Source organism: Python bivittatus, unplaced genomic scaffold (assembly GCF_059951505.1).
Source record: "Python bivittatus isolate LINGU-HERP-01145 unplaced genomic scaffold, Pbiv_v1 ctg000020_np1212, whole genome shotgun sequence".
Classification (NCBI taxonomy): domain Eukaryota; kingdom Metazoa; phylum Chordata; class Lepidosauria; order Squamata; family Pythonidae; genus Python; species Python bivittatus.
Window position 1 is genome coordinate 77,480,463 of NW_028277030.1, and position 27,475 is coordinate 77,507,937.

At 37.2% G+C, this 27,475-nt stretch overlaps 1 protein-coding gene across 1 annotated transcript in view; it reads left to right on the forward strand.

Annotated features, from left to right (window-relative positions):
- The window catches only part of MTHFD1L (methylenetetrahydrofolate dehydrogenase (NADP+ dependent) 1 like), a 135,853-nt gene extending 109,047 nt beyond the window's left edge, over positions 1 to 26,806 (forward strand). Inside the window, exons 27-28 of the mRNA XM_088141979.1 lie at positions 21,874 to 21,989; positions 23,380 to 26,806. Of these exons, the coding sequence (XP_087998105.1) occupies positions 21,874 to 21,963 (90 nt within the window). The 3' untranslated portion in view covers positions 21,964 to 21,989; positions 23,380 to 26,806. The remainder of the gene's footprint in view (positions 1 to 21,873; positions 21,990 to 23,379) is intronic.
- The last annotated feature ends 669 nt before the right edge of the window (positions 26,807 to 27,475 follow it).

Consider the following 27,475-nt stretch of genomic DNA (forward strand, 5'->3'; position numbering starts at 1 on the left):
ATAATCTCCGCATCTACTGTACTACCCAGAGCAATTTTTATATATATATATTGTATTGTAAAGGATGAGAAAAAATCCTCAGCCTGCTAACAGCACTTTATAATATAATATTTTCCCTTATAGCTATTTTGGCAGCTGGAAGTAGTTTAATTTTGATAAGTTTGACATAAAGAATGGAATGTAGTCATTTTTAGAGGCCTGAAATATATAGGGGAAAAGTTTAAAGGAAAACAGAGCAATGAAACTATGAAACAACTGAGAAGTTGTTTGTTGCTCTTCCTCCAGTCAATGGCAGTTATGTGCTGTTCTGTTCAACTATACAGCAAGAAAATAATAAATTAATAAATTACAATGGAAGGAAAATATAGCTTCTGGGACCTACTATATTTAAAGAATGGCAGGAATTTCCAGGGAGACTAAATTTATGAAAGAAATAGGTGATTACATTTTTTTTTAGAACCACTGTTAGATTTTTTAAGTGCATGGGAAAAACTTTACAAAATTATTTGCCTGTGCTTTCAAATTCATCAAAACTTTGTGTCTTGAATTGTACAGAACTTAGCTGTATCAGAAAAAGTCAAGATAACAGAAAATGTATGCAGAATATAACTCCTGCTTGCTATAACATAATTGAAACCTCTTGTAAATCAGTAGAGATATAAATTACTTTAGGCCTTGGTATTTCAGTTCTTTTTTAGCATCTTTTATACTCTTTGTATGGTTTTGTTGAAAGAATGATAGAAGCCTGAGAAGGAAATCTGGATCTGCTTTTTGAAAGTAGAATCTGAGATATAATTTTGGTTGCAAAATTTCACTCACGGTTAACAATAGGATTGTACAGAAAACATGTAAATCATGTTTTTGTTTTGTTTTGTTATAATTTACAATATAAATTATAACAAAAGAAAGGAATGCATTATCTTCATTCAACAGCTTGCATTTTAAGAGTATTTCTAAAATGAACAAGTATTTTAAAATCTATGTATCATACTTTTATGTGTTTGAGAATATCAGGACAAGTGGCAGTTTATTGCCACGATCTCTTTTGCTTGTCTTTATTCCCCAAGATCATAATATTTCCCTGCCTATACTTCTCATATAATAGAGAATGAGAAATTATGAATTCATTTCAGTCAAATGACATTGATTTCAGTGAAATTGTTAAGGATAAGTAAATTACAGGACAAGCATACTGGAGATAGACCAGGGGATCTAGTTAATACATTTTAAGGATGGATCAAGTTGTCTCTAAATCCCAGCCAGCTACGTTAATACTAATTAAGGTTAACGAGATCATGAAGTCAAGGGGCAAATGGGATAGGCATATTATTTTGCTTTCGTATTAAAGTTTTTAATTTTAAGTGGTGCTCTGGTAGAAAGAATGGCTGGATCATTACAAGCATTCATAAAACTCCGGGGTCTTCCTGCTTTCTTCTCCTGATCATATCTTGCTCTTTGTTCTCCTTTCTCTGGCTGCCAGGAAAACTGTCAGCTTGCACTCTTTATCTAATCCATTGCTAGGAATGTTTGGCACGCCTTTGGCAGATGGGGAGTCTCCCCTTCCCCCCAAGAGTCTCTCTTCTGGTTTCTCTTCATAATTAGTCAGCCATATTTGCTTTTACTGAATTACTTCAAGGGAGAAATAGAAGAAAGGAGTCTAAAGAGGCAACTTTTAGAAGTATAGTGAATTATCTCAAAAATAAACGCTTAACAGAAGAAAATCAGATGTTCAAGCCGGCATATCATATCCACTTCATTATATGACAGAGGTTCTAACTCCACTGTAATGAGATAATTTGAGCCCAGAGACGTGACTGATATGCATTTTCATGTTGGCTGATTTGTAATCATTTTCTTTAAATGGGCAACTATTTCACTTAGTAATAGAAGGTTTCATGTTCTTTGAACAATGGAAGTTTCCATCTTCTTCTCCAGACTCTTATCCACAAAGGCATGGGGGAAGGAGCATTTATCATCCAAAAGATTTCTGCCTTTCCCCTGTTTGGAAGTATTTTCTACTTGTGCAATGGAGAAGAGAGAATTGTATGTCTCTCCCTCGGCCTAAAAACTGCAACTTTTCTGAATGACTTGTTTTGATGCCATTGAGGATGTAATTGTTTCATATTAAAACATTTACTACCTTTTTCTTCATTATTTATTTGCATTAGCGATTATACTGCTACAAAGAAAATGCTCTTTCCAAAGATTTTGATGGATGTACCATTTCATAAAGAAACTTCTTCCTCATGATTGGAGCCCAGATATATCTCTGGACTGGAATCATGAGGTGAAATTCAGGAAAGTATAGCAATAGTATTGGATGTAGCTATAGGATCTGCCTGTAATTTGTGTATTCTGTATGTAGAAGAACATGAAAGTGAATCTGCACCAAAGTAGTACTATACTATGTTGAATCTACTAAATGCTGTTGCAGCTTTCATGATCATTCCTGCTTTGGTATAGGTCTGCAACGCTTTCCTAAATTTACAGCAGCAGTATTTGGTAGCTTCAGATCAACAGTAATACACGTGGTGCTCCTTTCTTCACTCTACAAAAACTGTCCTCCCAGCTGATTCAAATATTCCAAACACATCTTGCAAACTTTGTTTCCACATGGTGGCACTCCACCCATGGATGTAGCATCTCAAATTTGCTTGCCAGATGGGTGGTTCTGAATCTTCCCAGAATTGTCAAGATCATTAGGAACATGAATAATGAGATAAATCAGCGTCTTTTGTTACACTCAGGTGTATTTGTCAAACTTCTAAAAAGTATTTGCTTTTTTCAGGAAAGTTTTGATATTGTTTGTTATGAACTCAAGTAAAATAGCTCCTGTTTAGGGGACCTCTTCCACACCTTGCAGGCTATAGAAAGAAAACTATTATCTTAGAATGCCAAATTCATGTTCTCAAATCATTGAGAACACAGACTGCTTTTTCTCAATTTTCTCTTTTTTAAAATAGATATTTCTACTTCATACAGTTGATGCACTGACCATTATGAAACTGTCCTTTTATAATTTGAACCAAGTGCTTTAGAGAAAAGGAACCAGTATTAGAAATGTACAGCGCTTAGAGTCTTTTGAGACTGAAGCAGTCTATAAAATTTATATATCAATAAATGATATAATGCACAGTATATTTTCAAGATATTTAGGCAATCTCATAGTTTTGATTTAAATTAAGATTAGGCAGTTTATTCAATTGCTTTGAAACCTGAGTGCACTGAATGACATTAATTTTGCTCTCAAGCATGTGCCATTCATCACAGAAATATGTGAGATCAAAGTTAAAAAGGCATCTAAATACTATCCATGTAATCAGGGTCTTCACTGTCCAGTCTTCCTTTTTTGTACCAAATAGAGGAGAGACATCTGTTTGAAATGTTGGCAGCAAGTCCAGACATTCAGGACCATATGGAGAACTGCTCTTTAAAAAAAAAAAACAACCTAATAAGACTCATTACTGACTAGCTTCTCCCCATTCCAACCCCATTTCATTGTTTCTAGTCTGACACCATTGAAGGCTACACAGTCTCAAACCAGTGGGTAGTGGGAGTTTTAGCCTGAGCATAGTAGCATTTTTAATATGTAATAAGTTGTTCTGATCCCTTAACTTGTCACCTTATAGGACCTGGAAGAAAAACCTTTGCCAATAAATGGACTTTCTTCACTGCCCTGTGCAGATGGATTAGGGATTGCTGAATTCACTAGCCTTGGATCAAAACTTTGCAGGATGCATTGCGCTGGGCCTCCCTCTTTTTTCCATGTTTCATCTCACTGCAGGGCTTTACACTGGTTCCCTGTTAGGGAAGCTTCTGGTACTGGTATTTAAGGCCCTGCAGTTAGCCATTCACAACTTGTCCCAGTTCCTGGGACAGCCTTTGTGTTCAGTATGATCAAGAGAATGGGGGTTTCTTTCCATTCTGTTTTCATGGGTTGCTCCAACTCATTTGCATGCATTTCAGGAACTGGGTCTCCAATTATGGAATTCTGTTTCCTGCTACTCCAGCTCCACGTGTCCTCAGATCCATTTAAGAACGAAGATTAGCTTACAGAGCAGATGTATTGATGGAAGTGATTGTCAGCAGATGCTGAGAATGGCAGTAGGGCTGTTTTGCTGTAATTCTTATTAGTAAAGTTACATGATAGGTGGGTTTCAAAGTTTATAGCTGTGTAAATTTCATTTCTATTGTGATTGTAATATATTGATTCCTTATGTGTAATTTTAACTGCTGTTTAGTTCTTATTTTTTAAATATTACTGTGGTTGGTAGAGGAATATGATGTAAAAGCATTTGGTTTGGTTTGGTTGTTTTTTATTTAAATCTTATACAGGTGGTCCTTGTTTAATGACCACTCATTCAGCGATCATTTGAAGTTGCAAAAGCGCTTAACGAGTAGTATTTACGACTGGTCCTCAAAGTTCTGGCCATACCACCACCTCTGCTATTGCATGATTGCGAACTGAGTGCTTGGCAATCAGCATGCACTTATGATGGTTGCAGCATCCTGCAGTTACATGATCGCCATTTGTGACCTTCCCTGCTGGCTTTCCACAAGCAAAGTCCATGGGGAAGTCGGCAGAAAAGATGGGAAGTCACTCGCACTCTCTCCCGTCTGGCAGCAGCCACCCCAGCCCCACCATGCTCATGCCACATCTTGCTGCCCGCCTGTACACCCTCCCCTGCCCAGCAACAGTCACCCCTGGCCCTGCCTTGTATTGCCAGATACCTGCACACCCTACCCTGTCCAGCAGCAGCCACTTATCTGCCTGCTGGCCTGCTTGCAAGCTGCCAGGGATTCACTTAATGACCTGCAATCCTCGCTTAACAATGGCAACAGGAAGTGCCAGGATTGTCATAGCTAAGTGATGCGGTCACGTGACATCGTGCTTTACAACCGCATCGCTTAGCGATGAAAATTCCAGTCCCAATTACCATTGTTAACCAAGGACTACCTGTATATATGAAGTTGTGGCTTTCTAAGCACATGCAGGATTATAGATGCTCACTTTATTATTTTCATCTTTAAACCGTAATTGTCTTCTATGAGAAACACAAGTAAATGTGTTTAGCATCAACGCAGTATAAGCAAACTTTGAGTTATCCCTATGGGAACTATAGTGCTAGTATTTCAATGAGCTTTAATGCAAAACTGCACAAATTTAGGATATTTGTTTAATTAGAACTGGCAAAGAGATTAATTCCCCCCAAATGTACACAGAATATAGAAGCAGTTGTAAAGCAGGAAACAAGGCAGGAGAGAGAGAAAGACAAATGCTGCTTCTGTTCTTCACAACTTGAATAATAATGTACTGTATGGTCGCTCCGAAACACAGTCACCAATAAGCCATTAAGTCCAGGGTCTAAAATTACCTATCAGTTAAACCACTGCCTGAAATCAATTACATATGGCCTTTGAAAGCCCTTCCAAATGTTAACGAGAGCTAAAACCTTTCTCCACTGTTTAACTTGTAAAGGAAAACAGCTTTCACAATATAGGAAACAGTATCTACCAGTTTAAAAATTACATGAAATATTGAAAAGATTCACACACTATTCATATATGTCTGAACAACAGAGTGACTACTTTGAAATGCCTTATTTGAATCAGGTTAATAAAAAGCAGGATCCCCCAAAGTGGTCAATATCAACTCCCAAGGGTTGATGGGACTATCCAAGGGGTTCGTGCTGCTGCTGCTGTTGTTGTTAGTAGTAGTAGTACTACTACTACTATTAGTTAAAGTAGTATTTATTAAATTATTTTCATATAATAATTGTTTGGGGGTCAATGAACAATCTGAAACTTCATGAAAGGGTTGATGAGCTGAAGAGTTTGGGCACCCCTGATATAAAGCATATTAAAAAAATGGAAAGCATCTGGACTGCTCTGATAATAAATTAATACAAGCACTGACTTTCTAGCAGTTTGGATCTTTATTTGTTCATTCTTATCAAGTACTGTATTACATTTGCTGATTTATTAGAAGAATAAAAACACACTTGAGACATTTTCTTTGCAACACTGATAAATGATTTATTTTAAATAGTGGGTTAGAATGTTAATTCATCCCCTGTATCAGTAATTAGCTGCTCATAGAGACAGCTTTACTAGATCTAACATACCTTATTCGTATTTCACTCCATTAATTTCCTTCTCTGCTCTTTAAAGCCAGTATACCTAAACAAATATTACTTGCATCCTCCTCGGTCATTCCAGTGATAAAGAACCAGATCTAGTTAAAGGTCCAGAATATAGAGACATCATCATCCTCACAAATTTGTTGGCTTTTTAAAGATAGGGATATATGGATACATTTGTGGATAATAACATGGAAAATAATGGAACACTTCTGAGGCCTCTGATTGGTCTTAAGCTCCAGCATGTGCTCAGCCATGTTAGTTAGCTGTTGATTATTGCCTGTTCATGTTTATTCATCAAAGGTGTATTAAAATGTGGAGTTTTTCTCTTAATTTTACTTAGTAAATATATGCTGAAAATGAAGACAACTACATAATTGGAATTCAGAAGCTGCTGTTTCTGGTGTTTATCAGTAAAATCTGTTTAGAGAAACAAAACAAAGCAAAGAAAGAATAATGATTATGTTAGAAATAAATAATTTCAGGCAACGAATTACCCAAAATGAGGAGTGAACCTACTGACAGGAACACAGCACAGTAGATCAAAGGTTAGATATTTAGGAAATGATTTTTTTGTGAAAGCCTTAAGCACTTACATAGTTCACTGAATGTTGACAGCATAAATATACTACAGATCACATTTAAATTAGTTGATTTTAATTTCCTTGAAATAGCAAATAGTGAATTTTGCCCAACTTTGGTTATGATGCTTTTGAAAAGGGGCAGGGAGAGAAAAGTAGTTTTATAACAGAACAGTAAGGATGAGGTGGGGTTTAAGAACAAATGCCTTGCAAGAAAATTATTGAAAGACAGGTATGTTTAAGCTCTTCAGTATCTTGTGGGTGTGTATACTACCACAAAGAGAGAGAGAGAGAGAGAGTTTACAGCATTAATAATAATGTTGTAAAACCATAGAAGCACACAATGTATATAACAGGTGGCAGCCGCAGCCAGGAGGGCCTTTGCACAGCTTCGGGTTGTGCACCAGTTACGCCCCTTCCTGGATCGGGATGCCCTTCGAACAGTCACTCATGCCCTTGTTATCTCCCAGATAGACTACTGCAATGTGCTCTACATGGGGCTACCCTTGAAGAGTATCCAAAAGCTTCAGCTGGTCCAGAATGCAGCCGTGTGAGCAATTTTTGGGGTCCAAAGAAGGACCCATAAAACATCTTTGCTCCGTGAGCTGCATTGGGTACCAGTTTGCTTCCGGGTCCAATTCAAGGTGTTGGTTATCACCTTTAAAGCCCTACATGGCATGGGGCCAGGCTACCTGAGGGACCACCTCGCCCCCACGATTTCAACCCGTCCCACCCGATCTCACAGAGAGGGCATGCTCTGGACCCCCACGGTAAAAGAACTCTGACTAGCGGGGTCCAGAAGGCGGGCCTTCTCTGCTGTAGCCCCTGCCCTTTGGAACATCTTGCCCCCGGAGGTGAGACAGGCCCCCTCGCTCCAGGCCTTTTGGAGGGATTTGAAGACCTGGCTCTGCCATCTGGCCTGGGGTGGGGAGCGAGGTTGTCAGAAATGGGATTGGCTAGCCCCCTAGAGGCCTAGTGTGGCTTCCATCAGCCTCTTGGATTTTTTCTCTTCTTTCCATCTGTGTAGATGTGTTTGTTTTCTTATACATTTTAATCATGTATTCATTGTTTTGACTTGATGTAAACCACCCAGAGTCCCCCATTGCAGGGAGATGGGCGGGGATAAGTCTATGTATGTATGTATGTATAAATAAATAAATAAATAAATAAAATATAATGTAAGAGGGCCATCAGTGAATCATAGCAAGAATTTAAGAGCAATTGTATCATTTCTGCTTTACTATGTTCTACTGAATACTCTGTTCCATTGGATGCTCTTGATAAAGTTGAAGTTAGTTCATTTTTATTAGCTTTCATTTAACTGAATTTTAATAGAGAACTCTGACTGCAAACACAGTACAGGAATGCATTCCACAGCTATCCGAGTAAGGGTTTTAGTTTCAATCTTCCTCTCCATTGTGCGGGAACTTCGCACAGAGTCCCCTGTTGTGGGGGAGATGGGCGGAGGAGAAATCCAATGAAATAAATAAATAAACAAACAAACAAACAAACTTATAACTAAGGTATCTATTTAGTAAGGTGAGGTAAATACATGTTGACCTAATGTATATGACCCGCTCCCACAAAAAGCTATGTATGGATATAGTTTTCAAGTTACACAAGTCCAAATGCTGTCAGTCACAAGGGAAAATAGGAACACATTTCTCTGCATTTTCATCATTAAAACAGGGGAGAATTAAAATGATTTTACATTTCGTTGCCCTAGGCTGTTTTTATATAGAGAATATGAATGTCTTTGCCTTCAAATAAATATTTTAAAATATACCATTTGAATTATGCATGTCTTAAAGTAAATAAAGTTATTATAGATTGTGCCATGGTATATATTTCTCTTTTATTAGCCATAGAACACTGTGAAGGAATTTAAAGGAAATAAAGACAAATTAAGGGAATGTTTTACTACAATAGCATGTAGAAACTATTAAAGGCAGAGGTTGGTTTGCTTTTATATGTATGTCAGTTTTTTTATATGGCCAAAATTGGTGGACAATTTAATACAGTCCACTAATGGAGATGATTTCTGCAGTGAAAGTATATAAGAGATAGAGCATTTAGATGGGTGCTATTAATACAAATTCAGGACAGGATATCAAATCTCAGTGGTGCAATTAGCATGGAAATGTGGTGGGACTGCAAAAATTCAGTCAACCAGAAGCTATATACTGTAGAAGCCACCAACTATTTGTTACCACCTACTGGTCATCAGTATTTTTGCAGCCAATATGTAGTAATCCTAGATCTACTATAGTCTGTGCTGTCCCTCCTCCAGGTGAGCCCTGCCATTAAGTAAAGTGAAGCATTTGCCTCAGCTAATAGATGCTGGGGAGCAGCAGAGATCATTTCCAAAACTATTCCTACTGAGACTTCAGGTCATTCCTTAATTTTGGAGAACAGGGATGGGTATGACACATACTTTACTGTACTGTACCTTCTAAATTAGTCTAATGCCTTGTAGATGGAAATGCCATCTTAGGTTTGCTTCAGGCTGCAAAATGTTTTGAATAATCCCTGAGTTTCTGACCATACTGGCCATACTTTAAGGATATTTGGCTCAGAGGAAAATGGTAAGAAGAGAATCAAATGGTCACAAACTCTAACTCTTGTGACCCTTGGCCAGACACTGAGCCCATGCTGTTTACATTTTCTTCTGCTTGAAACCAGTAAGAATATTACTTCATACATCTGAGGAAGAGGTTCAACAAAACACAGCAAATTTCTCAGATGCTGGACACCAACACAGGATTTCACAGAATGATGAGCTCTCCTCCCATTTTTTAATTAGAATTTTTCTCAGTTATGAGATTTCAGCCACCTCACCCCTAAATCTTCCATATGTATGATATAGGAATGCCATCTAAGTGTACCATGGACAGTGTACCCATGGGTAGTGTGGGCCAATCCTTGTTCTAGGCCATGGACATTTATACCACAATACCGTAAGAACCTTTACATTATTATCTATTAAATATGAGATACTAGATAAATAGCTCATTACCCAGAGCTTGTCATTCTTATTGGAGCTTTTCTCTTAAAATATTTCTACAGCTCTGTACAATTATAAGCCGAAAAGCCATTGAGCCATTAATTAATATATCAAGGACTACTATGTTAGAATCCTTAATCTGTTAAGTCCATATGCTGTACATAGAAAATGTGATCTGAAGTGTCTGGATTGAAGGTACTGTGTTTGCATACAACGTTTCTAGCCAGAGGCGAAATGTTTCAGCTTTGTCAGAGGCATGAAGGAGCTTAGAGTATGGGAAACAGGCTGCTGTTTAATTGCAGAAACAAGGTATTTATTTTAATTAACCATGTCAGTAAAACACAGGATTTTCCCATACTAAACTCTTACTTGCACATGTGCTTCACCTAGTCTAAATGTACCAATTGCTTTACTCAAGATTTCCTGAAATGTGTCTACAGTACTCATCGGTAGACAGGTATGCATATCTGGTGAGTATTACAAGTAAATTGGAAAATAGTTGACATGCAGGTACTACCTCCAGTAGGAGATGCAGCAAAATGTTGCAGAAGTGCTGCTGCTTAGGGTTCTGTAACCCTCATAAACAGAAGTTCTGAGCAATGACTGTGACCTTTTCCTTTTTAGTTTTTTCTTTGAGTAGCAAAGTCAATTGTATCTGCTTTTGTGGGTTACATTTAACCAAAAGTTAAGGATCTAACATAAATGTAGTCCTAAATAATTATCTCAAAAAATAATCTTTAGGCATGTGTAGTGGGATTAACTAGTGCTTTTGGACTCAGATACAGAAGTCCGAAAGACAGTAAGTATTCATAGTTTGATATAGATATTTTATACATCACAATATTATTTCTTCCAGTCAAAATACACATGAAAGCAAATTAAGTATAACTGGAACTTCTGGTTAGCTGTGAACCTATAAATTTGCCAGCAAGGCAGAGAGAATTAAGTTTTAGAAGCTGCTTGAACTTTCTTGTATGCCTTCAGTGGGAAAATATTTTAGTAGTTGATGGCATCACTTTACTTAAATATATATTGCAGAAATCTGTATATTCTTGAGCTGTTTGTTATTTAAGAATTGCTCATGTGGAGAAACTTCAATTTACTTGAAGTTACAGAAGAGAGGAAGTAAGAGGAGGTGGAATTCTAAACGATATGATATGTTCCTGACTGAAGAGTGAAGATGTAGGTGCCAGAATATTTCAGTAAAAATTAACTTCTTTTAATAAAACAAGATTTCATCAACTTTTAGATTTGATTGTAGGGCTTGGATCTTCTTAACATGAACACATTTTCTTAATCTCAGAGATCAGACATATACTCAACATATATGCAATTAGAACTGATAGTTAAAACTGCAGCACAAGGATGCAGTTTCAATTTATATGGAACAAAATTGTCCCAGGAAATAGTATCATTCATAACATATTAAATAAGTTGTTTTCAAAGACCAAGAATTTTTGTTCATCTAATTTTAAACTGCATAGGAGGGAAGTGTGTCTTCATGAAACAGGAGCCAAGAATGCAGCAAAAATAACAGAAGCATTTAAGTGTGACTCAGTTTTCCAAGTTATTTGGGCTATAATTTCTCATTGTAATCTGCAACTTTAATTATACAGTTATTAAGAACATTATATTTGTCAAATATAAAAAGAGCAATATTATTAGTAATATTTTATTAGGAATGTATCTATGTGGGATTTTGTGTATTAGGCAGCCGCACATTCCGCATGGCAGATCTACACAAACTTCTTTTGTTTCAAGTTAACTCCTATTCACCCTACTTGTTTGGTGATCTGCAAGATCAAGCGTTCTGTATCCTTGTGTAGACGAGCTCACATGGGTTCAGAGGTATAGCCAGAGGACCACACAAGGGATATTTTTAAGAGGCTGAGTATGCACACTATAGATGTCTGCACTAAATAGGGGAATAGGTACTTCTAATTTCCAATTTGGGGAAATATTTTGCTCAAATTCCCACACAGAATCACAAATTATGGGACACTGTTATTTCAAAAAACCACTCAGCACTTCTAAACAATGAGAAATTATTATCTCAAGCAAGAAATACAGTTCAATTGATTCACTGGTTTATTTGACCTACATATACTTACTTATATACATAAAAGCATGGTGAATTAATCATTTATATACAGAAGAGAAAATAGCTTAATTAGTATGTCTGTGTCCTAGAACAGGGCCTGTCATACCAGAAGAGTCACTTCTCTTCCATAAATACTGTTTTCTCTCCCTCCCTCCTTTCTGTTATTGACAGGAAAAACAAAATGTATACAGGCAAAAAGGCCCATATAAATGACTGGATAATATCTAAGTAAAAGTACCAAGTAGAGCCAGTTTGGTGTAGTGGTTAAGCCATCAGGCTAGAAACTGGGAGTCTGTGAGGTCTGGTCCTGCCTTAGGCACAAAGCCAGCTGGGTGACCTTGGGCCAGTCCCTCTCTCTCAGCCCTAGGCAGCAGGCAAGGGCAAACCACTTCTGAAATTGGGCCAGGAAAACTGCTAGGAGTCAAGACTGACTCAGAGGCACCAAAAAAAAAAACAACCACCAAGGGCAGGAACACGTGAATAGAAAATCAGCATGTCTGGATTCACCTTTGATATCTCAAATATAAGATGAAATCGGGCCAAAAGCCCATCTGGCCCAATATTCTCTTATCATACTATGGCCAACCAGCTCTATTTAAAATGCCCACCAACATGGACAGTTGGGCAATAACCATCTTCCATTAGTGCTCCCTAAAACCTGGTATTTATTTCATGCTATCTGTCAGTCAGGACTAATAAGCCATCATGTCTGTTAACCATTGGGAACCCATATCCCCTTTAATGTGGTCTAAATGATTGTCAGCATTGTTTGTGTTTTAGGCTTTCAATAAGCAGGGGTAACTTAGTTACTAAGAACAAGGCAAATACTCAAATTTCTTTTACTACTTATTTTGTTTGGCTCAGTTCTTTCTTGCCATATACTGTATAATACTCTTCCTACTTTTACTAATTAGGATTAAATATCTCTACAATCACATCTGATGACAGTAAATTCTGTAGTTTATCTGAAGTTGTCTCACCATCCACCTGATTCAAACCAACCTTGTGAATAAGGCAATACTTTGTTCCTAAATTATCCCCACTGTAATGCTAATGCAAAAAGAAAAATGGCCAAATTGCACACAATTTTGCTTATATGTTTCATTCTACTTTGTGTGTACAGGTTTCCTGTATTTCAGGGAAACTTAGTTTTTCCCAGAGAAGATACTCCTATATTTTGGGCTTAGTTGGAAAAAAGCAAAAGAATCCTGTTGATTTCGACCTCAATGTATGGATTATTTTAGTATTTATTTTAGATGCCACTATGTGGGACAGGACTGCTATTTCTATGTAACAAATGAAGGAACTGAGTTCAGAAAACAATTTGCATTAAGCTAGCCAGTGAGTATACAACAGAATCAGGGTTGAACTGAGGATATGGACATGTTATAATCAGTGGGAGGACTGTTGTTCTGTTTAAACAATTTTATTGGGTTGTTTAGAAAAAAATATATTCATGGTTTATTTACTAGAAAACTATTAGGGGAATAATTTTCATAGAGATTGTATTTATATTACATGTAGATGTTTATATGGAATCATTCTGACTTCAGAGAAAAAATAGTTTCCTTATATTCATAGCCCTAATAATTGAAAAATGTATGTACTTGTATTATATTGTATCTTGGTTATAAAGTTTTATGGAACAAAAACTGATTTGACTAAATACATTGGCGCACTGCCAAAATCTTATTCCAGTTGCTTGATTTCTACATGTAGTGTACTGTTTAAAGGAGAAAACATATATCTTGCCTATATGGCCCAAATATGTCAAACTATCCTTTATAATTACTTCAATTTGAATTTTGTTATTTTATCCATATAATTACTGCTCTGTTTACAATGTGCAGTGTGGAAAGTATCTTTCTCCGTTGCCGTGGTGATTGTGATCAGGATGCCAAACTGCGTACTCAGCTTACAGTCCATGTCCCTATGCGAAAGAGATGGCTCTTTGTCACGTACTGTCAGGCCTAGCCCAAGGAACTCCAAGAGACAATGCAAATTCAGTTCAGCTATGTTTATTAGCTACAACCTCTAGCAAGAATCTTACCAGACTGAAACCCCAGTTCCCAAGTCAGCCAGCCACAACAGTGTGAATTCCTTAGGGAGGTGCCAGTCTCATCCTCTTGTAGCTCCCACGCTCCTCTGGCGAGTTAAGAAAATGTTTATCTTCCTGAGCCTGGCCTTCATAATTCCATTCCATCACACGTACAGAGGCAAATTACCCAGTCTATCCCTCTTGCTAAAGATAGGAAAGGTCTGATCATTTAAAAACCAAGGAACAGAAATCTGTGGAAAAAAGACTGGTAATTAGCAGGGTTTTCTGACTCTCCCTTCCTTAGCAGCCTCAGATTAATGTTTCAGAACTTCCAAGATGCTGGAGAGGTCCAGGTAATTTAAGCAGATGAACATTTGCTTCAAGAAGGTTCTACTTCTGTAGAAATTGGTAATTATGTGTAGCCAGGAATTTGCACTATATCTGTTTCATGTGTATTACTAAGTCTCATTGTCCTGATCTTGATCTTTTTTTCTTTTTTATCATAATTTGCAAGCTGTTCTATACCATGAACTGGGCAGCTCAGTAATGCATCATCTCAGAATGTGTTTCTTTTTTAAATAAAGCTTGTTTTTGTTTATCCCCTGTGAGATTAGTTTATTTCCCAAAGGGTGGAAAGAAGGGCTTGAATCCTCTAGTCATCATGCCTCTACACTACATTGACAGGAAGTGGTTCTGTTGATATTATTTCCAATTTTGCATTTTGATCTTTTAATTGCCAGAAAGCCAGGACAGAGAGCACCATCTGTCTTAGACTCCACAATTAGGGGTAGATGCCAGGTGAGTTGCCTCCTGGAAGATAAGTGAAAAACTATCAGGTTGCTGTCTAAAAGCAGGAGGCAAGACCATGGAATAAAGACATCAAGGGCTTCTGGAAGAATAAATTTGGCACCCCCACTCCTCAACCTTAAGGGCCTCAGGAATTTGCTACTGTTATCAAATATACTGTCTACTTTTCAAGTGCTGTTGAATTATAATTAATTCTTAATTATACTATTCTTATACTATTCTTATAAAGCTCTCTGTTAATATGTGAATAGTGGCTTGGATCAAGCAATAGCCTTCCATGGATGGAAAGCTGTTAATTGGGAAGGTGGCAATTTTCTGCTAGTTGTAGGTGGTGGAGACTCTCTCCATCAGTTTTTATTCCAAGTGCTGGAAATGTTAGCCTGTTAGCCTTTCACGGGGCTTTGAAAACCTGCTCCCCAGGCATTTGGGCCAGGAGGTTAGGCAATCTCTGCTGCTGATGTGGTTTTTATGATTAGGATTTATTGTTTATTTTGGATATCATGGATCATTGTAGCTGTTTTAATCCTTGTATGCTGCCCAGAGTCATTGTTGTGAGATGGGCAGCCATATAATATGTATGTATGTATGTATATATGTTGTTGGATGTTATAAAGGGAAAGGAGAAAGTTTGCCTACCCTGCATTTCCATCACTGGTAAAATTCTGAGTACAGGTAGTCCTCAGGTTACAACCATTCAGCAACCATTCAAAGTTTTGACGGCACTGAATGAATGGTACTTAGAACTGATCCTCAGGGTTCCAGCCATCACAGCATCCCTGCAGTCACATGATCATGATTTCCAATGTTCCCTGCTGACTTCCCACAAGCAAAGTTAATGGGGAAGCCAGCAGGAAGTCGGAAATCACAATCAGGTGAGGTCCTTGTTTAATAACCCACATGGTCCTTGCTAACAACGGCAACTGGACTGACAGAATCGCCATCACTAAGCAACATGGTCATGTGATGTTGCACTTTACAACCATGTTGCTTAGCAACAGAAATTCTGGTCCCAATTGCCATTGTAAGCCAAGGACTACCTGTATTGCTTGTGGATGTAAACAAGAGTAAGACCTAGAATAGCAGAATAAAAAAAAAAATCAGTGTAACAATAGTAGGTATAACTTGTGTAGTTCTTCTACCATCCACCCAGTTATTTTAAATCTAGATAGGTCATAATGTTCATGAAGGTTTCTCTTTGGGGAAAGCATTACTGATAGATAGATTTGAAGGTATTGTGAGATAATAGAAGTATCCAGAATCTCATTCTTGGTTTCAAGCTTTACTTCTTTACTTAACAGTGGGGATGAATAATTTCTGTCTATGGAATGACTTAATATTTTTTGTGCCTTCTTGGTGAACGTTGTTTTTGACCTTTGAAAGTTCTTCCCAAGTTGAAGATAATACTTTATACTGTTGCTTGGAATATTTAAACTTCATAAATGCTGCCCTGATTTCAGTTGTTGATTATATTGCTTCAAGGACAGATTCATTTTCTCCTCTGAGACAATAAAATGTGTTTGTAAATTCAAGAAAGATTGCATAATTTGTATGGGAGTCAGTCTTAATTTTGTATGTGTGGTCTTATCATTCATATGATGTTACAAGCAAATGGCAGCACATAAAGAGGAGATAGAATTAATTTATTTTTCTAATAATGGGTATGTTAGCATTGCTTTTAATTTTAAAAAATCCAAATTATCTAGATTAATAATATCTTTAAAAATTTACATATTGGTATAAAACATTTAAAAGTAGTTACTACATTTCACCGCTCATATTTAAGTAAAAATAAAGTAAATCTACATATATTTTCATAAAAACATATTATTAAACTTTCTAAAACTCCCTAAAGTTTTAAAAATGGTTTAGGAATACACTTTTGATTTAGTGTATCCTAAACCATTTTTTTGAGATACTGAACATGTATACAGAGATTATGCCCTTGAAATACTATTTAGTTATTTCAATTGTTTTTGAAAAAGAATACTGCCACCAAATCTGTTGTTATTAGGAAATTTAAAATGTTAGTTGATCTCCCAAGCTAACCCCCATCTTGCTTGCTCTAGGCATCTGTTTTTCCAGTCTCAGGTTTGGGGATTCTTGTTCTTTTTTATAAATATGGGGGAAGGCTTGTGAATGAAGGCCATTTATGACAACTGGTTCCATCTTGAGGAAAATTAGAAATGTAAAAAAAAAAAAAAAATTAGTATGCATTTTTTTTCTTATGCAAGCCAAACTATTGCTAAAAGTTAAGTCATTTGTCTTGCTTATAATCTTTCTCCTGTTTCTTAAGCAGCAACAAATTTCCTTTCATACCAAGTGCCTCAATCAATAGTGAAACATATCCCAGGAGCTGACTTAAGTATCTGTTGACAGTGTTATGGGCCTAAAGTACTATACTGTGTACCTTCGCAAAAATCTGTCAAATTCAGAATCTGTCTTTTCTTTTTTCAAACTATAAAATGAATATCTGATCCTCTGCTGTTCTGGTTACAGTTTGAATTTGTACTATATAACTAGTATCAGCTAAAGTTCAGAATCAGAGAAAACAGGATCCAAAGAAAGGCCCAGGAAAATCACCTTCCCATACATTCCCCCTCCAGCAATCTTTCCCAGCCCTCAAAAAACCTTCTCTCATTGGGGATCTTGCTCAATGGGATAACCTGGGTGCCTTTCACAAGCATTGGTATCTGTGTAATTCTGCTTTGCTGGGTTAATTTAAAAAGAAATAAGTTGGAATCTGTTTATGGATAATTGTGACATCAATTCCAATCTAAAGTCTGTTAGGTTCTCTGGTTGTTGCTGTTTTAAACATGTCTGCTTTAGACACAAGGAAAAAAAAGTGTTGTATAGATGTATTGAGACACTCCCTTTAGTACATGGGCCACCACATTCAATACCTGCTGTGATTTATGGGTAGTCTTCAGGAGCAGTTCCATGTGGAGTGAATTGCAGTAGTCAGCCAATGCCTCTTGGTCTAGGAATAGTCATAACTGGTAGACCAGCAAAGGCTGGGCAAAGACCCTTCTGGCTGCAGATTACCTGCTGATCTATCAGGAATTGCGTGTCCAGAAGGACCCACATGTTGTGAACCAGCTGCTTTTAGGAGAGCATTACTCCATCCAGAACAGACTTCTGGAACAATAGCCCCCCATGTTTATTGGCCTAATTCTGATTTTAAAATGTTTTTATCATCTTTATATAATTCAGAAGGGGAGATGTCCTATATCTACAAGGTATAAGGCAATTTACAAAATCAGCTAGTTGTTTCCACATGATTTGTATGTGTGTGTCTATGTGTGTGTGTGTGTGTGTGTGTGTGTGTGTGTGTGTACAATTGGGGAATTGTAATGAATAATGTCACAAACCTTCCTTTGTTTTCATAATTTTCTCAGAGAATGGGAGTAACAAAATATGTTTTGTTCCTGTTGTAGTTCCTGTTAGAAGGCATAAATATTTTTAAGTGTTAGCCCTATTAGCCCTTCCTGCAATCTTTTCTCCATAGATTGCTTCAACTGTCACTTCTCTGTTATTTCACAGTCTCTTAAGCTCTCAGTTTATGTGAATTTCCATAAAAGTGTTTACCACAATTGGATATCCCAAACTGATGTTTTCTCTAGAGGTTACATAGCACTTGGATGAGGAATTCAGATTCAGAGAACACAGATCCATACAGGGGAAAGGATTCATGCCTCCTTTTCCAAGCATTGCAGTTCTTGGTTACAAATAACATTTTTAAGAACCGCAGGAGATCCAGTTATGGATTTCTTGCCATCATATTTAGTTAGAATGAGATCAGAACCTTCTGTATTGTTCTTTTCCTTGGTAATACGCATCTTGGCTCATTTAACAATTGTTATATACCTCTTCTGTCTGCTTGTGACACATTTTGGGCAGGCTTGATTTGGGGGGAAAGTACTTTATAAATGGTTCTGCTTTGTAACAATACTATCAATTCAACCACCCTTAGTTGTTCCTACCCATTGTTAGGATATTTGTTTTCATATTTGTTGTCAGACCAGCCTGCCAAGATCCAAGAGCATTTGCAACAAACTTTTGTCACAGCATTTATTTTGTTATAGGATACAATCAGCTGACTTTAATTACATCAAGACCTGATGCTGGAAATTTCTTGGGAGAAATTTCTATCTTTTGATTAGTTGCTTATAGTTAATTCTGTTAAGGTCCCATAAAGATGCATGCTGCATACTTTCTGCATAATTTCTTTATGTTTCCAGTTTTAAGTAAAGCAATATATTTTGGATCAGCATGCAGTTAAAGTTCTCTCTTAAGAATCAGGGGAGAAAGATTCTGAGGAGAGAAGACTGACTTTGGAAGTTGTGGAGACTTCTGTTAGTTGTTGGTCAATGGCAGTTGATGACTGAAAGACCAAGAGAAGCAGATTCCACTCTGGATTGGAGAAAGGAGTTTTGTTTTAATCTTCATTTCCTTGGACAATAGGAGTAGTAATTTAGTGAATGGATTATGTGAGGCAGATGCACTAGGATATTTGTTTAAAACATTAGGTAATATTCTCTAAGAGTCACAAGGTGACTTTTAACCAGTTACTTTTTTCAACCCAACCTGTCTCGCAGAATTGTTGTTATGGGGGGAAAATGTAGAGAATGCTATATTCACTGCCTCAAACTCCTGAAGGAAAGGTGGGATATAAATCTAACAATTAAACAAGTTTCTACTTGCCAAGATAATGTTTGTGTACCTTACAATTATATATATATATATATTTTTCTTTGATTGCATTGCTCAATTAGGACCAGTCCCTTAATTACCATACACTGGCATGGCATGGCCAACTGGTTTCATATAGTCATCTCCAACTAAGAGTAAAACTCCCAGGGATTTCCTGTTTTGCCCTGAGAGGAGAACACTCTTGTAGAAGGAATAGGGAATCACCTTGATGGACAGGAAGAAGAGCTATCAAAGCAACAGTCAGATAAGTGGGGCTTGAGCTTAAGCTAAGAAAATAACTTGAGAAAACATCTCAGACAAGTCCCTCCCTAGTTCACCTGAAGATAAAGGGAGGAGGGGGAACCACATTCTGACTACAATGAACGTAGTCCTGACCTATATGGCATTAGTTCCTTAGTTTGGTCTACTTTGTAGGGCTGACAACTCTCCCCACAAAAACAGATATGACAGCCGAGACAAAAACAGATATGTAGAGTGAAGTGTCCAAGTTGAGTTTGACTCTTGTAGACTTCATGGACACATCCATGGAGTTTTTCCTGCAACAGCACAGAACTGGTTCGCTGATTTCCCTGTTTAGCTTTCAGCGCTGGAATTCCTTGACTCTTTCTAAACCAGACTGGCCAGCTAAGTGTTGTCACATACTGAGAAAAGAAGAGCATTTCTACCCCATATAGTGCATACCCTTTGGGTAAGCTTCACTGGCAGTTGGTTAAGAAAAAGGCTAGAAATACTGTGGTGGAGGATGTTTTCTATCACATTTCTTTGAAAAGTACTATATATTCTTATCATATCCAAATCTATATTTACTGAGATCGTAGAAATACAAGAATACTAGGAAAAGAAACTTACAGAAAATTTCATGGACAGGAAAGGGAAAAGAACATACAGACCCAAACTTGCTGAGGCTGTTTTTATAGTGGGAATCTTATTTTCTGTTTCAAAATTCTTTGGGTTTTATACAATGTTTTTACTATGGTGGTCTTTGGGTCTATGACCATAATAAAGTCTTATCTATCCATTTCTCTTTCTTTCCCTCTTTGGTGAGAGGGGAATTTGCCCAGTAGATTGGTGGGAATAGTTCAAACACTTTCCTCACTTTGTGGAATGTTAAATACAGGTAGTCCTCGCTTAATGACCCTAATTGGAATCGGAATTTCCTTTCCTAAGTGAAGCAGTTGTTAGGCTGCTTCAGAATTATAGAATCAATTATACTATTAGAATTAATTATACTATTAGAATAAATAGAATTAATTATACTATTCTTATAAAGCTCTCTGTTAACACCACTTAGCAACAGCAGTTCCTGTAGTCCCAGTTGTGATCGTTAGGTGAGGACCTCCTGCATCTCTTACTTTGCGTGAACTTCCGGCTTCATCCGTTGGCTTCCTCCCCAGCTGGCCCCAGTGAGCTCCCTTCAGCAGACAAAGCTCCACCACCCTGCCACACTCGCCTCCCCTTCAGCTCCTCTCACCTGCCTATCTCCCCCCTCCATCTCTGCCCTTTTGGCCACCCTGGACTCTGCCACCACCGCCTACCCTTGCTACCCCCCACTGCCCCCCTGCTGACCTATGCCATCTTCTTCCTCCCACTGCTGGCCCAGGATCCAGGCACTGGATGAGGGTGAGGCCCCAGGATGCACATGGCGAGCGCGGGAGGGCAGCAGAGCTTCGTCTACCAAAGGGAACTCACCAGGCCCAGCAGGAGGCAGCAGGACGAAGCCGGCAGAGGAGGCAGGGTGGCGATGTGGGCAGTGGCTCCCCGGGTGAAGGTGGTGGCTGTCAGGGCTGTGGCAGGCCTTGCGTAAGGCTTGCAAGGCCTTGCACAGCACCAACAGCCGCCGCCTGCTCCACTGCCCAACCTCCTCCGCTGGCTCTGTCCTCTGCTTCCTCCCTGGCCTGCAGAATTTGTAAAAAAAAAAAAAAAATGAAATCAGATAGTCCACTTATATTCCATCTTTACTGGCTACACAAATATCCATCCAAAGTTGGCAATATCCAGGCTAAAATTATTTTCAATTAATTATTCAGTATATTGCAGTAGTATGAATCATGTAAAATTATTTCTGTAACAGATAACAACCATAACTTTGGAAATGCTTTTACTACTAAGTGAATCCTAAAAATAAATAGAAAATAAGCTGGTCAGAAAAGACTACTATAGGATGCAGAACTACATTTATAAAGTTTTATGCTTTCAATCCACTGTAGTTAACTATTTACATTCCTTGTGTATTCCTTTGCTTTATACCTCTTAAAACACAGAACGTTTTTATAAACCTTGTCCCATAGCGCTTGGCATATGATGGCCTTTTATTTCCTTTCCCAGAAATTCTTTGCTTTAAGGGATTAAGGGACTGGAGCAGAGCTGGGTTCATTCTTTTCTATGGGCCATGAAGAACATTATGGTCTTCCACTTCATGGTCCTACCTATGTATGGAGTGGTTTTCAGCTTACAATTGTAGAAGTGTAACTCCTGGTTCATTGTTCCCTTAGATGAGCACTATGCCTGGGTTACCTACAAGGCCTTGCTTCTATGATATTGACCTGGATCCTGATACAGAACAAGTGAAAGGATTGTTTTGAAGGTACGAGCAAGAACACTACGTTAGGTAAGTGACTTACAGAAATGCCATGTGCCCCTTTTTCAAGAATGTTCTGTATCCAGCCTTCATGTTTTTAAGCCTTTCCTTCAAAGCTTCCTGATAAAATAAGAAAGGGGCAAAATAAAAATATGGGTTGCATTCCCCAGATAATTACAGTGTCTCTTTGACCAACAAGCATATGCTTTACTTTTAAGTATAGTATAATTTATTTTAAAAAGATCCTCAGGATGCACTCACAACTAATTAAAGTCAGTGGCAAAACAGCTGTTAATTTTAATGACTCTGCACTGCACATGAAGTGTTTGTTTACGAAGGAGTTATACTTATACACTAAATAGATGAAGCAGAATTGAACTGCTCTTGTTAGGGTGGTAGTTAGCAATCTCAATCCTACCATGACTTCCTCCTTCAGGGAAGGTGCAGAGCAGCCAACAAACATATACACGTTGTAAACAAACAAAACAGAACTTTTCTGTTGCTATGATGTATTGATCATAGAATCATAATATTGGAAGGGACTATTTAGTCCACAGAGTGGGGAGTCCACTCACTGCTCGGTGCATGAATTTAAACTGAAATCTTCCTGACAAATGGCTTTCCAACATCTACATAAATACATTCAATGAAGGGGAGTCAACCAGCTTCCCAGGTAATAGGTTCTACTCTCAAACTGCTCCTACTGCTGAACATGTTTCTAACATTTAATCAGAATTTGCCTTCCTGCAATTTCAACCCATTATTCTGTGTTCCATTTTTGGAATGATAGAAAACACATGATGACCTTCTTTTGTGTGATATTCTCCCAGATATTTGAAGAGTATTATGAAATTATTGCTTATTCTTTCCCAAACATTCTTTATTCCTTCTATCTCTCTTCACAGAACTATAGCAATGAACTTACTTTACAAGTTGTATAGAAATACATGGTGCAAAGAAACTTTATCTGATACATTATCCATATTTCCTACAGTATTGGTAATGTTAAGATGGTTCTATCCATACTTTCACATTTATCCTTGGAACCTAGTATTTGTTCAATGTATGTGACATTATTGTGATAGTATATGAAACAGGAAAAATTAATATATTTTTCTTGATCAAACATAATAGATATATATTATTATTTTTATTATAAACCACCTCAAACATAATATGTATTATTATTTTTATTGTAAACCACCCTGAAATTTTTAAAATAAGTGGTATATGAATATTTCAGATAAGTATGTGAAAATTAAAATGTGGAACAGTTAAAAGTTAGTTTTGATTTACTCTTAACACAACCACATTACAGATAATTTACCATCTGACATCCTTTTTAGAAAACCAAAAGACTCAATTATTTATACAATGAAAAAGAGAATCCTTAATTCTTTTTTTTCCTTCTACTTTCCAGAGCCTTGAAAAAATAAATTGCAGCTTCTCCACTTCCTGAAGCAAGCAACAATGAATTTGAAGGATGCTTGTAACTTATCTTGGAAGAATATTGTGATAGACTAAAGCACGAAAAATAAGCTCACCCCTAAAAACATTCTATATTGACAAACCAAAGGAAGAACAACCAAAAAAACTGTACTGTTCCATTATAACCAGTGCAGTGAAAGGTTTTGCCGAACGTGCTGCTGTTTACACACTGACTGTTTACTGTACTAGATGTGGGGAATGAAAGAGGGGAATGCATAGTGATTTGGGGGAAAAGTAGATGGTGAATACTTGCCACTCTTAAGATGATACATTTGAACTAATATGCAAAGTTTGAGGTTAATGTCAATTAGGAAAGCAAAATGAAGAAATGAGGCTTTTTGATATATTTAATCCATTTCATAGGCACTGTGCAGCTTTTTGCATTCAGCCATGGAAACATCATAAAAATTAGCTGGAAATATGTTACTCTGGGCACTGCTAGGCAGAACTGGGGGGCGGTCAAGTTAGGATTTCAAACGAGTGCAGTGCTCATAATCTCATGTCTCTCATCAGCACTGCTTTCTGTCAAATAAGTTTGGACTTAATGCCTTGCCTTGAGCTATTTTGTTTGACTCTTCTAGATATCCCAAATGATAACAGGCATTCCTTCATTTTACAGTCAATGGAAGTAAACAACAATTTATTGTGCAGCCTCCAACTTTAAAGAAATGTGCCATAGGTTCAGTCTGTCTCCTGGTAGAAGTTTTGCCCTTTTTTGGACAGAACTTTAAATGGAGCATTTGAAATATGAGAATGGAGACACAGAACCACACACTGTTATGTAAATTTAAGACCCACTGAAATGAACAAAACTGCACTGCTTTAAGTAATACTTAGTGTAAGACAAATTAAAATGCATTTGTTTATTGCAAAAATATTTCTTCCATGCCATTTGGGGGACTGATAATAGAAACTCTTTGAGCTGCATCTTTGAGACCATGTTTTAGAACTACATACACCATGATACCTGGAATGACTGAGGCTCTCTGGGAGAAAGAGTAATTAGGTACCCATTCAGTGTGTCTGCAGCTGACAGTATTCTTTCTCTATTGCTGGCAGATGCTCTTGTGGGGGGTTAGTAGCAAGGAGAAGCAGAAGTTCTTACCTTGTGCTTAGAGCAAATTATATCTCTGCTAAATTCACATCTCAGTTACATGCAAATAGAACACATTTTAAATCAGAGGTGAGAAACCTCTGGCTAATGAGAAAGATGCAGCTAATAAAACACCCACTTTTGGCTTGCAGAGGGTTTGCCTCATGCCTGAAACTGACCCTCACTTTATTCACTTTCTCCTTTCCAAATATGGAAGAAAGTGTTTGCTCCATTGTTCTGTCCTGAGGAAAGTCTGCCTTCTTTTTCCCATGTGCCTAGGAAGAGAAATAAGCCAGAATTTAATTTGCTTTAGCAAATTCCTGGTGAACCATTATATAAGAACTAGGCATTAAATGTCCTTTGTAAACAAGCAAGAAACAACTGAACATTCATTTTGGTCATGTTGATTAAAGTTTATTTAAACAAACCGGGAATTTGCTACAGAGTAAATTAAATTCTGGTTTATTCCTCCTCTTGGAAGTATACAGAAGAAGTCATCCAAGGCTTCTTATGGGATCCTTTCTGTTCATGCATATAGTCTAAAATTAATGACTTAGCATTATGCTCATAGACAATGCTTCAGACTACAATATATTTTAACAGAGACTATTATTCCTCATTGCTGCTGATTATTGTCTGAGAATACACCAAAATGCACTGGCTTTTCTAGTTTTTATTGTATATAGAAAACAAATTGCATTTCCTCCAAGAAGATACTTTCCTCTTTGGTTCAGTCAGATGCTCTGCAATCTGGAGTAGGACATATAACACATTAAGTGCCTGAAAATAAACTCATTTTAATCCTCAAAACTACTTGGCTAACATTTGTGACAGCTGAAATTCATTCATTTTGTCAATAATAATTTCATATGATTACAAAAGCATAGCTCTTGTAGTGTAGATAATATGATTCATTTTCTGCATTCTTATTAAGCAGCACTGGATACATTAGTGGGGCAGATTTTATAATAAAAGTAAAAAAATGGCTTCGTCCAGTGATAATCCATAACAGTGTTTCTCAACCTTAGTAACTTTAAAATGTGTGGACTTCAGCGCCAGAACTCCCCTTCCAGTGTGCTAGCTGGGGAATTCTGGGAGTTGAAGTCCACATATCTTAAAGTTACTAAGGCTGAGAAACACTGGTCTAAAACGTAATAATATGTAAACAGCATTAGGAAGTGAAAGCAGATATTAGGTAGTATGCAAATACCTCCTCAGCGATAGGATCTTTTTTTTAAAAAAACTAGCATTTCACTCGCTGGTAGCCCTAACTCAGCCACTAAATCTTCACCTGTTCCTTCAGACAGGCAGAGGTGGGGAGAAGAACAAAAAATAGAGTTGTGAGCTGTACAAGCTATAGCATGTATGCTGTGGGTAAAGCTGCAGCCTTAGATACACTTATGAGAGAATGAGCCGTACTAAATGCAATGGGTATTTCTGAGTATACACATTGAATAAATTGTGCTGGGGGGGCTACTTAGTTACCTTTAAGTTGACATGTTCAGGACTGATTTACATCTTTAACTTCAGCTGTCGTTGCTTACCTAAATGACTGCAAGACTTTGATTAAACCATCCTGCATAAAAATTCAATGCTTTAGTACGAGAATATATGAACGTTAAATTATTTTTCATAAAATAGAGAAACCATGGGTGACTGGCTTAAAAGCCATCCTCAGTGTCCAGATTTTTATTAAACTAATTCTGTTCTATGGAATATATGTCTGCCTCCTTGGTAGTCAGTGAAATAGAAAATGTAATAAATAAAAATAAAATAGTAATATACATTTCGTTATGTTCCGTTAAAAAAAGTATAAATTAAATTTTACAGGAGAGAAACTAGAAAATAAGGCTGCTGGTTTAGAAGCATCTGATGACAAAACAAAGGCTGTGGGACAGTTGCTTAATTGCACAACGTGAGTTTCCAGTCATTCTGTTTATCTAACAAATCAGCTAAACTGAAATATTTCTACAAGCATGGTCATAATAGCAACTCCCGGTTCAGTAATCCAAACTGTAGCATTTTTTATATACACATTCAAATATGAGTAAGTTCGTAGGCATTTGAAAAAGGAGGAGGTTTTTTTGTGTGTAAAAGCTCAAATATTTATTCACAAAGTAAACTTTTTTTCATTCAAAAGGTTTTAAGGACATTTGGAAGAAATTAACTTGAATAAGCTGTCAGACAATAAAGAGCTTGGCAAAAGAAATGGACTTAGCAGCCTGTGAATTTGAAAAGAAGGAAAGAGAGAAGGGATCATTTACTGCATTACCAAAATGTTCATCACTTACATTGGTTTTAGTCTTAAAAAAAGACCCCAACCATTATTTTCTTTATACAAGTCACATTATTTAATTCATAAGCACAGTAGGAATATAGTTTACCTCTGGATTGCCAACATTCCTTACAGCTTCTGCCGTTTCACAGCCTGGGTTAAAAACTCAAGCCTCCAAACAACAAACATAGCTCAACCTTTCTGAGTCAAAACAGGATTTAATGACTATCACCAATTCTTTTGTCTTCTGTTTCTAAAGAGGGGAGATCTTTTTGCTTGTCTTTTAGACTATAGGTATCATATCCCACAGATACATCTGATTAAAGTTTTTCTCACTAAAAAATCCAGAATCTGAAGCCATCCAGTGAAACTAAATGGCAGGAGATTCAAGTCACTTCTATAGATAGCTGCACAAGGGAACTGGGCACAAATGGAACATAAAACTATCAATGGCTACTTCTAATGAGTATATTGCCTCTCCTAATGAGATGATAGAGCTCCTTTTGATACTGGTTGGTGGAAAACTTAGGTGAAAAGGCACTAAATGTTATTTATAGTCTTCTCATTGGAATGTCATTTGTCATGGCAAGTGAATTCATGGTTTACATTACCTTGATTATTTAATTTATAATGAAAATTGTCTTTAGACTTGAAGTTTAT